This window comes from Oncorhynchus mykiss, chromosome 9 (genome assembly GCF_057628025.1).
Source record: "Oncorhynchus mykiss isolate SJ-2025 chromosome 9, ASM5762802v1, whole genome shotgun sequence".
NCBI lineage: Eukaryota > Metazoa > Chordata > Actinopteri > Salmoniformes > Salmonidae > Oncorhynchus > Oncorhynchus mykiss.
Genome location: NC_143030.1, coordinates 27,723,724 through 27,736,993, shown reverse-complemented (window position 1 = coordinate 27,736,993; position 13,270 = coordinate 27,723,724). Strand labels below are relative to the sequence as shown.

The 13,270-nt window shown below is 39.4% G+C and overlaps 1 protein-coding gene across 23 annotated transcripts in view; it reads left to right on the top strand.

Moving 5' to 3' along the window:
- Positions 1-404: 404 nt before the first annotated feature.
- LOC110531782 (nuclear factor 1 B-type) overlaps positions 405-13,270 on the top strand; it is a 94,426-nt gene continuing 81,560 nt past the window's right edge. For 5 of the 23 annotated variants that reach the window (XM_090183888.1, XM_090183885.1, XM_090183874.1 and 2 more), the window contains exon 1: positions 9,034-9,364. In XM_090183888.1, coding sequence (XP_090040014.1) covers positions 9,347-9,364 — 18 coding nt within the window. In that variant the 5' untranslated portion in view covers positions 9,034-9,346. Of the gene's footprint in view, positions 670-9,029; positions 9,365-10,707; positions 11,381-13,270 lie in introns of those variants that run through there. The other 18 variants (XM_036987638.2, XM_036987633.2, XM_036987637.2 and 15 more) reach the window with 6 other exon arrangements.

The following is a 13,270-nucleotide window of genomic DNA, read 5'->3' as shown; positions in this document are numbered from 1 at the left end:
GTCTTTACAAAAGAATGATGCTCCTGTTTTCAACTCTGCTTCTTCAAGATTAATCCAGACTGAAGGGGTGTGTGTGTGTGTGTGTGTGTGTGTGTGTGTGTGTGTGTGTGTGTGTGTGTGTGTGTGTGTGTGTGTGTGTGTGTGTGTGTGTGTGTGTGTGTGTGTGTGTGTGTGTTTGTGTGTGTGTGTGTGTGTGTGTGTGTGTGTGTGTGTGTGTGTGTGTGTGTGTGTGTGTGTGTGTGTGTGTGTGTGTGTGTGTGTGTGTGTGTGTGTGTGTGTGTTGTGTGTGTGTGTGTGTGTGTGTTGTGTGTGTGTACTGTACGTATGTACATGCGTGTGTGCGTGTGTATGTGAGAGAGAGACACACACACAGAGTAAGAGAAAGGCGGGGTCTATGAGAGAGCGGGGACACGGATCATGGTCCTTGTAATCATAGTGGTTTAAGACACTGGTCGTGTTGTAGCTTCCTCCCATAATGCAGTCTGTCACATAGGTTGGCCTACATGTAGCACAGCATGCCACTTGTGACTGATCTCTCCTTGATTAGGTATCTCATCCTCCATTGAGCTGTGTCCGATGAAGTTAGCAAACACAACCATGGCTGGAAATAAAGGAACAGACATTAAATGGCAGCTGTGTTACGATATGTCAGCCCGGACCTGGTGGATGGTAAGATCTGTTTAATTTCACTGTCTGTCATTCTCCCTCTTTTTTAAATCCTGTCTTATCCAGGCTCAACGTTCTTGCTGTGAGTTGTGTATTTGTTCAAAAGTTCAGCTGCGAGTATGATCTAATTTAAAGGGCACTTATGTTAGGTATGCTGCTCTTCAAATCAAATGTTGGTGTTTGACAACAATTGATGTTAGACAACTGAGTTTTGTTGTTGCTGACTTCTCAAAGGTTACTTAGCTACCTGTCATTATGTTTAAAGCCCACTCTCTTTAACCAAACATCATTTGGGTGAAGGTCTCAGTATCTCTGTTAACTGTTCCACTGTGTCTGTGAACAACCTGGTCTCAGAGCATTTTGTATTATTCTGTACGTAAATCCTATTCTGTAAGTAAATCCGAGACACTTAATTTAGTATGATATGTTACGTTTTTGTATGGTATGTATTAATCTGTGGATGTCCATAATCCATTTCGTATGATAAGCTACAAATTACAATTCAAATGTTATAAATTGGCTAAACGTACAATATGTTACGATTTCCAATTTGTTGTGGCTAACATTAGCTAGGTGGCTAACGCTAACGTTAGCTAGCTGAGTAATGTTAATTAGACTAGGGGTTAGGGTTAAAGTTAGGGTTAGTTAAGTTTAGGAGTTTGGTTAAAGGGTAAAGGTTAAGGTTAAGGGAAGCGTTAGCTAACATTCTAAGTAGTTGCAAAGTAGCAAAAATGGCTAATTAGCTAAAATGCTAAAGTTGTATGTGATGAGATTCAAGCACAGAACCTTTGGGTTGCTAGACATTCGCGAAAACACTTTTTCAGCTATGGAAATATATATTTCACAGCAGTTTAGATGATACAATGGTCCTTTACACTATACTTAAACTGATTTTGGTGAACTATTCGAAATTAAGCAACCAGGAAATGGCGGAGCAATTTCTGCATGGTGCATCTTTATGTAACCTGCCAAATACAACACATCACACTAATTCGGGTGTCCCGAATTTACAGTAATATGTTACGTCTAGTCTATGAGACCAGGCTGGAGTGACTGCCTCTCTACAGGTCAAGCCTGAGAAGCTTTTAGAAGGGCTATGTTTGCAATGGTTTGGCAATGGTTCTTTATTGTGACAGACAGGTTACAGCTACAGTTCTTCATAATCAGCATGCTCTTGTCAACCACCAGCATCTCACTTCTCTAAACGCTGTCCTTGTTTGGATGACTAAATCAAGCAATCACTGATGAAGTTACCGGAGCTTGACATTCTGAGTGGCTGCCAATGAGAACAGCTTATCTTCAACAGTGGTTGTATTTGTGTGAGTGTGTAGCCCTCTCTAGCACCTCAATGTTTTAAGTCTCTCTTTATGTAGTGTTGTGTTGTCTCTCTCTTGTCGTGATGTGTGTTTTGTCCTATATTTTTACTTAATTTATTATTATATCTATTTTTTTTTATCCCAGCCCGCAGGAGGCATTTTTCCTTTTGGTAGGCCGTCATTGTATATAAGAATTTGTTCTTATCTGACTTGCCTAGTCAAATAAAGGTTAAATAAAACATTAAAATAATAGTTTAAAAAATATATATATTTTTTTACAGTAATAAGCATCCCTGGGTTGGCTAGAATCCCTGCCAAGTCCTATCTCTCTTCCTAAACTTTGCTTCACAACTGCTAAGGTCTTTATTACTTAAATTTTATAGCCACAGGCTAGCTTTTCTTGCCTGACAACCCGTGTTTCTCCAGATGGATATAATTGTTGGATTTTCTCAGTGTGCTGGTTGCAATATACCAACGCCATATAAGGTTTTCATCCTTCCTGAAGAAGGGAGAGAAATAATAATAATAATACATAAATAAAAATTGACTGTGTATGTTAAATTAGGAGGCGACGGGAGAGATACATTTTTACAATTCATTTGATTTGGCTCTGATGACAAACGGAGGAGTTTATTTCTGTCATGAGAGCTTTCCGCTCGTTCACCTCTGCTGTGGTCATGTAGCGATCTGAGACAAAAGGCTGTTATACCCACGCGTTTCACATGGTGAAGAAATGACCGCTGGCTACCAGTCACTTATAAATATTAACTCAATTATTGCATTCCTAACTGTTTGACGTTGACACTTGAATTAGAATTCGACAGTCCTAAACCACTGTGGTGCCAAACTCAATGAATAGTTCTCACAATGAAGAACACTGGCGCCTCCTACTGGAATAGAAAATGAGATACGATCTAAATTATTTTAACCTCTCCTCAGCTCGATGCGATACTGTGTACCTTCTGCTACTACACTGTACCTACATGGGCAGTACCATGTTAGCACTATAGCATAAGGCGTATGCACTGTATACTGACTGACAAGCCGTATATCAATAATACGCAGGGGTTTTTCTACAATTTAGTGACGTCTTGAAATGGTTAGGGAAGGCTGTTAATGATATCATATCCACATTTGGTGTTTGAAGTATAACATCAATATAAAGGTAAAATGAGAGACTAAAAGAGGTACTGTTCTTTCAGGAACATCAACGAGAGATATTTTCTTGAATTTTGATTCGGTACTGTAGTAGACTGTTTTAGAATGTACAGTGCCTTGCGAAAGTATTCGGCCCCCTTGAACTTTGCGACCTTTTGCCACATTTCAGGCTTCAAACATAAAGATATAAAACTGTATTTTTTTGTGAAGAATCAACAACAAGTGGGACACAATCATGAAGTGGAACGACATTTATTGGATATTTCAAACCTTTTTAACAAATCAAAAACTGAAAAATTGGGCGTGCAAAATTATTCAGCCCCCTTAAGTTAATAGTTTGTAGCGCCACCTTTTGCTGCGATTACAGCTGTAAGTCGCTTGGGGTATGTCTCTATCAGTTTTGCACATCGAGAGACTGAAATTTTTTCCCATTCCTCCTTGCAAAACAGCTCGAGCTCAGTGAGGTTGGATGGGGAGCATTTGTGAACAGCAGTTTTCAGTTCTTTCCACAGATTCTCGATTGGATTCAGGTCTGGACTTTGACTTGGCCATTCTAACACCTGGATATGTTTATTTTTGAACCATTCCATTGTAGATTTTGCTTTATGTTTTGGATCATTGTCTTGTTGGAAGACAAATCTCCGTCCCAGTCTCAGGTCTTTTGCAGACTCCATCAGGTTTTCTTCCAGAATGGTCCTGTATTTGGCTCCATCCATCTTCCCATCAATTTTAACCATCTTCCCTGTCCCTGCTGAAGAAAAGCAGGCCCAAACCATGATGCTGCCACCACCATGTTTGACAGTGGGGATGGTGTGTTCAGCTGTGTTGCTTTTACGCCAAACATAAAGTTTTGCATTGTTGCCAAAAAGTTCAATTTTGGTTTCATCTGACCAGAGCACCTTCTTCCACATGTTTGGTGTGTCTCCCAGGTGGCTTTTGGCAAACTTTAAACAACACTTTTTATGGATATCTTTAAGAAATGGCTTTCTTCTTGCCACTCTTCCATAAAGGCCAGATTTGTGCAATATACGACTGATTGTTGTCCTATGGACAGAGTCTCCCACCTCAGCTGTAGATCTCTGCAGTTCATCCAGAGTGATCATGGGCCTCTTGGCTGCATCTCTGATCAGTCTTCTCCTTGTATGAGCTGAAAGTTTAGAGGGACGGCCAGGTCTTGGTAGATTTGCAGTGGTCTGATACTCCTTCCATTTCAATATTATCGCTTGCACAGTGCTCCTTGGGATGTTTAAAGCTTGGGAAATCTTTTTGTATCCAAATCCAGCTTTAAACTTCTTCACAACAGTATCTCGGACCTGCCTGGTGTGTTCCTTGTTCTTCATGATGCTCTCTGCGCTTTTAACGGACCTCTGAGACTATCACAGTGCAGGTGCATTTATACGGAGACTTGATTACACACAGGTGGATTGTATTTGTCATCATTAGTCATTTGGTCAACATTGGATCATTCAGAGATCCTCACTGAACTTCTGGAGAGAGTTTGCTGCACTGAAAGTAAAGGGGCTGAATAATTTTGCACGCCCAATTTTTCAGTTTTTGATTTGTTAAAAAAGTTTAAAATATCCAATAAATGTCGTTCCACTTCATGATTGTGTCCCACTTGTTGTTGATTCTTCACAAAAAAATACAGTTTTATATCTTTATGTTTGAAGCCTGAAATGTGGCAAAAGGTCGCAAAGTTCAAGGGGGCCGAATACTTTCGCAAGGCACTGTATATACACAATGCAATCCCACACAATACCACTGGGCGGCAATAGGCACAAAGCAGAAAGATTTCAGCAATCGCTTCCATGGCATAAAGATAAGGCAGATATTAGACAGGGTTGCAATCAATAACTTGTTTAACCACATCAAGCCAGTCAATCATCACTAAAATCATTGCTGAAAACAGTGGCCAATTGAATCATTTATTTAATCTAATGTTCACATAAGCATCAAAAAACGGGAGTAACATTATGGATCACTTTGTCAGATACACCCTATGACTCTTTCACAATGTTCATTCATTTGTGCTCCAAGTCAATATTGCTGCCTATCCCACTATTTGGCTCCTTGTTTAGTCTACACTTCAAGTTGGAGACCAGCAAGGCTCTCTCTCCTCTCTCGTCCAAAACAGGCAAAGTTCCCTGAATCTGATCCAAATCTCCCAGCAAGCATCAACCACAACTGCTGATCTCATTTACGCTATTGCTCTCTCTGTGCTAGGCCTACTTGCTATAGTACAAGTCTGTTTATTAATTAATTCATTCGGAAACTATTCAGATCCCTTGACATTTTCCACATTTTTGTTGTGCGACTCAATTGAGCTCAGGTGCATCCTGTTTCCACAATTTGATTAGAGTCCACCTGTGGTAAATTCAATTGGTTGGACATGATTTGGAAAGGCACACACCTGTCTCTATAAGGTCCCACAGTTGACAGTGCATGTCAGAGCAGAAACCAAGCCATTAGGTCGAAGGAATTGTCCTTAGAGCTCTGAGACAGGATTGTGTCGAGGCACAGATCTGGGTAAGGTTACCAAAACATTTCTGCAGCATTGAAGGTCCCCAAGAACAAAGTGGCCTCCATCATTCTTAAATGGAGGAGGTTTGGAACCACCAAGACTCTTACTAAACCTGGCTGCCCGGCCAAACTGAGCAATCTGGGGAGAAGGGCCACTTTGATGATCACTCTGACAGAGCTCCAGAGTTCCTCTGTGGAGAAAGGAGAACCTTCCAGAAGGACAACCATCTCTGCAGCACTCCACCAATCAGGCTTTATGGTAGAGGGGCCATACGGAAGCCACTCCTCAGTAAAAGGCACATGACAGCCCGCTTGGAGTTTGTCAAAAGGCACCTAAAGGACTCTCCGACAATGAGAAACAAGATTGTCTGGTCTGATGAAACCAAGATTGAACTCTTTGGCCTGAATGCCAAGCATCACGTCTGGAGGAAACCTGGCACCGTCCCTATGGTGAAGCATGGTGGGTGCAGCATCATGCTGCAGGGATGTTTTTCAACAGCAGGGACTGGGAAACTAGCTAGGATTGAGGGAGAGATGCACGGAGAAAAGTACAGAGAGATCCTTGATGAAAACCTGCTCCAGAGCGCTCAGGACCTCAGACTGGCACAAAGGTTCACCTTCCAACAGGACAACAACCCTAAGCACACAGCCAAGACAACGCAGGAGTGGTTTCGGGACAAGTCTCTGAATGTCCTTGAGTGGCCCAGCCAGAGCCCGGATTTGAACCCGGTTAAACATCTCTGGAGAGACTTGAAAATAGCTGTGCAGCAATGCTCCCCATCCAACCTGACAGAGCTTGAGAGGATCTGCAGGGAAGAATGGGAGAAACTCCCCAAATACAGGTGTACCAAGCCAGTAGCATCATACCCAAGAAGACTCTAGGCTGTAATCACTGCCAAATGTGCTTCAACAAAGTACTAAGTAAAGGGTCTGACTACTTATGTAAATGTGTTATTTCAGTTTTTAAAAATGAGGAATTAGCAAAAATTTCTAAAAACATGTTTTTACTTTGTCTTTATGGGGTATTGTGTAAAAACGATTTGATCAATTTTAGAATAAGGCTGTAAAAAGTCAAAGGGTCTGAATATTTTCCAAATTCACTGTATCCATATACACCACTGTCCTTCTGGTAACTATGAGGGGAAATGATTTCTGTGTCTGTTATACATTACAATTCAAAACACACAGTCTGGGTCTCAAGATGGGCAGCAATGTGTTAATGTATTGCTAGTGTAACACTGAGGGTGCTAAAATTAAGAAGGGAGAATTACAAGCTTTGGGAAGTCTTGTCTTCAAATGGACCTTTGGCTTGTTTTCTACTGCCAAATGAGTCACACACTAAGTATGAGTATGACAGTGTTTATCATAACATAATTTACAGAAAGTGTACAATACAAAGTCCCTGATAGAAGCTATCGTCTTGGATTTCAAATTGAACCATGGACATTCAGGATTTATGATTATTTTGTGAAATCGTAGTGAATAATACTTATCATAATTTGATTCAATGAAATTAAATGAATAAACTCAGCATCCAATTTTCTTATTAGGCAACATACATATCATGTCCATATTGCCAGTATATGTCCGACGGCCAATAGAACAAGGTTCAGTAACTTTGAGCACACTGAAATGTTCTTCTCGCTGTCCGCTGAAGCGTTTTGAAAAGTTGTGACCAAATAAGTGGAAAATGTATATATCATAATTTAAAATATTTGTGCAATTTGAATACAGAAAGAAGACAATGTACACAGTGCATTTCATGCAAAAATAACATTAAGTGTGGGCAGGTTGTGCGTAATGCGTGCGTAAAATGCGATCTGAAGAAGATTGCGGTTGTTTCGTCGAGGCATATAAGCATACTCGTTAGTTATTTCGTCTACGTCTAAATGTTTGTCACATCTTATTCATGCATCTATCAAAACACCTCAAAGGCAATATCGAAACGAAAATAATCACATTTTCTCTCTTGAAATAGCCTACGTTCTCAAATTTACTCTCAGCGCAGTCAGTCCACAAAATCTATCAGGCAGTCTTCGAAGTTTCGGTTGACCAACTTTTCCAACCTCTCTCCTTGGTGTCGATTTATACGCCACCTCCTTCCTTCGTAAAAAGGGAAGGACCGCTTAAAAAAAAAAAAAACTAAATTCCGAGTTTATGAGTTGAAATCAGATGAGGAGAAAGTTCTTAATTACCAGTAGCCAATTTATCGTAAAACGTGTTGGCCAGATAGGCATAAATTATGTGCACACATGCAATAACATATATCTCTTGTTTAGTTCATTTGACTGAGTTTTTGCAGAGTGCATTTTCCCCCTCCATGCACGTCAGGGACATATCTAGGACAATATCAATAAGTCACTTTATAAAGCATCCTCATTTGCTCTTATAACGGGATTTCTGAACAATCAATGTTATTTGGCAAATGGAATTTTGTTGCATTGATTGGAGGTCTGTGTCAAACGCTTAAAATTATATAGCCTATACGTGTTTTTTTCCCCGGAGTTAAACAAATGACAAAGAAGAAATAACTCACTTTCAAATCAGCTGTATTATATTAGGCTGTTAGGTTCAGTGACCTCTCTCGGCCATAATCACAATCTGCAGTTCTGTTGGACATTTGCATCCCCTGGAGCATTATTCACGTATCATTCATCAAACATGTTTAATCATAAAATATGTAACTACAATGGTAATGTATAGAACAAAATACAAAGTATTTGGACTGTATAAAACCCTGTCACTGTCCATTGTCAATTGGAGCCACCCAAGCCCGAACCTCCCTACTGTATTGGTTCAGAGAAATGTGATGCAATTGCCTCCTCATATAGAATACCAACGATTTCCATATTAATGAGGAAATAATTCACAGCGAATAGTTCATTAAACCTAATTAATTCAAATCAATAAAGGACAGTAGTCTTTACTGTTGGTAACCTATAGTACAATTTCATACTTTTTTTGGAAATTATAGTCTGTAAAAAACCCAAATTGTATACAGTTTTTGCCTATAATAATCATGATAATATGCTAATAATAATATTACTAGCAATTTCATAAGGATTAGTAGTAGTAGTATAGTAGTAGCCCAGTATAGCCTGTAATATAGGCCTGATGATAATAATAGTGTATTATGATTATATGCCTAAGTGACATAATGACTTTCTTTACATGAACTCGTATCTATAAACCCCGAATAACCACAATGTATGACAGTCCAGCAGTTTGCAGCCTATCATGTATTGACATGCAAGTAAAAGCCAAAAACACTGAGTAGCGAACGGAAGTGAAGGGCCCTACTGATGCCGCCGCCGCCCTGACCAATGAGAGGCGAGAATCCAAGTTCTAGGTGCGGAGCTCTCTTTGGCTGCGCAGAGCTGCACCGGAGGCGGGCGGCAGTCAGACAGGGAAAGTGAAGCCGTAGACCTGCCCAGTTACGAAAACTCAGCCTCTTCTGGATTGCGTTCAACAACTGAACAAACCAAAACCAATCCAAAAGTAAGACTTGAAGAGGAAGGAATAAAAAAAAGCTGAGCTGCTGGCTGACTTGATTTTACGCGCCTTTCTGCCAATAATTATTTTCCGGTGTTGATTTTTTTGCAAGCACTAGTTTACAAAGTTGAACGTGAAAAATGTGAAGGCAACCGCCTTGTTTCACCCAGGTTCCAGGATCCCCCTTTAAATCCATGCAATACAGTTCAATGGTACGTGAACGTGGATTATTATTGCTATGTGTCATTTTCAAATGTTACAACATTGTATTTTTCCCATTAATGACTTGCTCTTCACCACAACCCGGTCTGGTTGAGCGGGTATAGAATTATGACAAGTGGACAAGACTATGATCAGATGTACGATTGTTTATGTTTTTTTTTCTTTCGGTTGGCACACATCCTGCGTTACACTCCACGGCCCCTCTGTTGTCAATGAACTACATTTGGAATGTGTGGAACAATTCTATAGGAGGTTACACATGCAACGCTTTTGGCACAATATAGTTTTCTGCAACCGCATTTTGAGATAAAGAAGGTCACAACTATAGGGATAATTGTTCCCCTTTAGGCCACACCATATTTACACCACTGATACAGTCCAATAATGAGCGGTAACTTCCATGAAAAGGAAAATGTTAACATGAATTTATGAACACCATGTTCCTCTGCGCGCCTTGCATTGAAAAACAGGCATCCAGCCTACAGTAGTCCAGCCTACTTTTATGCCTCATGGTTTTTTAGTCTCTCAGTCCGGATTAAAATAAAACATTGTTTACTATTTGATTGACACGAAATTATAGTTTAGGCGAACTGAGGCATTACTGTGGAGTTGACGCGTAGCGTCAGTGCCGCTGTTCTTGTGAAATATAGGGTTGAACTCGTTGACAGGCCGCTGCTGTCCTCCGTTCCAGTAGTTCCTAAATGGTGGGTCTGGATCACTAGTCCAGACCTCATAGGTCGCAGCTATGTGTTGTCATGGTGAAAAACATTGTAGTCTCGTTTATGTGGTGGGTCATGCGTAAACTGCAATGACCTCAGGTGGGTCAAAGTTTTGGAAGCAGTCAACTGTTTAACCAACTCACATCAGAACCAGAACCATAACATACTGCACATTGAAAATGTCCTATACTGGTATAGTTTAGAAAAGTGCATATACTATATATTTGCCTTACATAGTTGACTTGGAATGTGTATTTAACATCGAAACTATAATGATCCACTGTTGCTAAAGGCTATCAGGCAATAAGAATGAGTGAGGTAACTTCAAATTCTGCACCATTTTCATTAAATGTGTGCCATCCAGGCAAATTTGCACTTTGATTTCACTTTCAAAATGTATTGTGAATAGAGGGAGACATCGTATATGTTGTGGAGTGTGAAATGCATTTTGGAAGTGTATTATAAGCCACGTCGGGCATTTCTATTAGATGTTCTGTTACATTATGCCTAGCCTATGCTGTATAGGGAAATTATCGACGCTATTAGGCTTGTTTGTAAAACAGAGAGTTCGAATAAGGCCTCTAGTCCATATCGTATCTGTAAGGGAATTTTCCATTCCATTCCTTTTCGAACCGGCACGCTGGTCCAAAGTCTTCTGTTCAAAAAAATCATAACTCAGAGAGCGAAGGGGGGGAGAGTTTAATGGTGTGTTTTCTGAGGGAGACGGGAAGGTGGGCTGGTGGCAATGGAATGCGTTTGTTGGAAGGGGAGGAGTATGACTATGTAATTAAGTGAGAAGAAAAATCTTGGCGACTGATTTGTTAGTATCGCTCAGACGGAGGGTGTACCGGTCGATATTCTAGGCTATCAAGTTTGAAGAGTGTGGGTTTCCAAAATTCTGCGCTTTCTATACTTTTCAAAATGCTTTTATGAATTGACTTCTCACGTTATAAAGCGAACGGTTCCAGAGTAGCGAGATTTATTTTCATTTGCGCCGGCTCGGATTGAAAGAGCCATATAGGCATTCAACGTGCTTATTTGTAAAAGCATAGCCTATCTGCCATATCGTCTCCATTTGAACTGAGACATGGAATTGTTTGGACTTCCACAATCTCACTGATGTTCTTGGATAAGACCTTTACACGGATAACTTCTCCACAATTTTGCATGGTGCTTTACCGGCAAGGAAGAATGGCGCGATAAAGTGATTTTCAGAGAAATCAATCGAAGTACCTATTTTGTGTACACTGTTGGCTGATGATGTACTCTCCAATTTGTCTTACTCAGGTATAGCCTAAGCAATGTTTTAAATTGATTTCTTCTTATTATCGATTATGTGCCATGCTTATTATTGCGGCGTGATTTATTTAGTAACTTTGTTATTATTATTATAAAATATTATAAAACTTTAGCTTATATAATGCATATATTTTGTAGCAGTATGAAACGTGTCTAAACCGATTTGGTTTTGTGTATATTTTGGTATTGATATGGTTTTCACCTGGTCTAATAATGTGTGTTGATTTAAAGCGCTTGAAATACTGTATATTGTATTATAGGATGACAAGTTCATTTTTGAGTAAGAAATAACGTGTTTTACCAGTGAGAGAGAAAATAAGCCAAAAGAGTCTGTGCAGTACCGCCATGTGTATTCTAAATAAGATAGCTCCAGCGTGTGCGTAAAAGTCCTCTCTTAAAATGCCGTGATCAAATGATATAGGTTATGAGATGATATTATAGAACATCTCAACGTCATTCCTTTTAACCTGTGTTTGATGTGTAAACTAAAACATATAATCGGACTACTTTTATTATTATAATATATTTTTTAGATGACCCCAAATCGGTTTTGGCCTGGTAATATTGGACAATACTTTTTTTCATAGTGCGTTTCAGGAGAAAGTTTCACTCTGTTCGAGTTGCATGGGAGCCACTTGCAGTGAATGAAGATGAAAACAATGATAAGTGGTTGGGCAGAGTATCAGGGCTTTTGGCTGACTCAATTTGACTGTTTATATTTTACTTGGCTAAAGTAAGTGATTGGCTGAGATGTGGTTTAGTTTGTGCTTAAAGAGGATTGTGCTTTTATGACCTCAACTATAGTGCACTGCACACAGGCCCTTGCCAACTCATTTGTCTTAAACCTTTTATCTTTTTAGTAATTTAGCAGACACTCCTATTCAAACAGCACCAAATGCAATCCCAAGGCTTACCTAGAAATGCAGCATAGCCAAACCTTAATTTGTAGTGCAAACTAGGCTTACTTTTTTATAGTAGAGAATAAGTTAGGAGTTTATGAGCTGGATTCGGTTGCTGTATAACTGCAATTCATTATAATGTAGCAAATAGGAAATGTAATGGCATTATGGTTATTTGTAAGTAAAGCTAATTTATATCCTATGTACCTTAACTGTTGCCGTATAAACTTTTATGGTGAGGTTATGGCGATATCATAAAAAAACTAAGTTCACTATTATTACAACTGATGTCTTGCTTAAAATGTCCTATCACTTTCACAGGTATTGACTGTTACTCAAAGCCTCAAAGAACATTGTTTTTATCTCAAAGAAACTCCCTTTCTAAAGAATAATAGCATCAGTTCATAGTTCATACTTTCCAAATTGGATGAGTTGTTATTGATGATAGATTTTGCCTTCAGTGTGTTTGTTCAGCGCCCAAAGTCAAGTTTTGTTGGCACATTACAGGGCGGATCAACAATGTGGCTTTCTCTGAACAACACCAGTGGGTAGTTTAAGAGCATAGAGATAACTGGGATTGAATCTCTGTGGTTTTCCCAGAGCCCGTCTGCTTGCTTACACAAAGAACAATATGTGATTTAACTCTTCCGAGGCCGTTTTCAAAACAACGGTCTTACAGTTATTGATTTTGACATAGTAATGACTTAAAAATTCTAATGTTCATGTTTCTCCTGTCTATTCAACACTAACAGCTACTAGAATATGAGATTATTTATGTTAAAATTGTAATAAAGCACTTTGGGTTGGCCATAGAGTTGACTAAACTTAAAATTATTTGCAATATTTAATTATAATTTGGACGTGTATTAATAAAGTCTGTTTCATAAATTAAAAGAAAAACGGTTTAATTTAAGTCATTATAACCTAATAGTTTGTCTTAGTCAAAATGACATGATCCTTGGCATTGCGCTATGCAGCC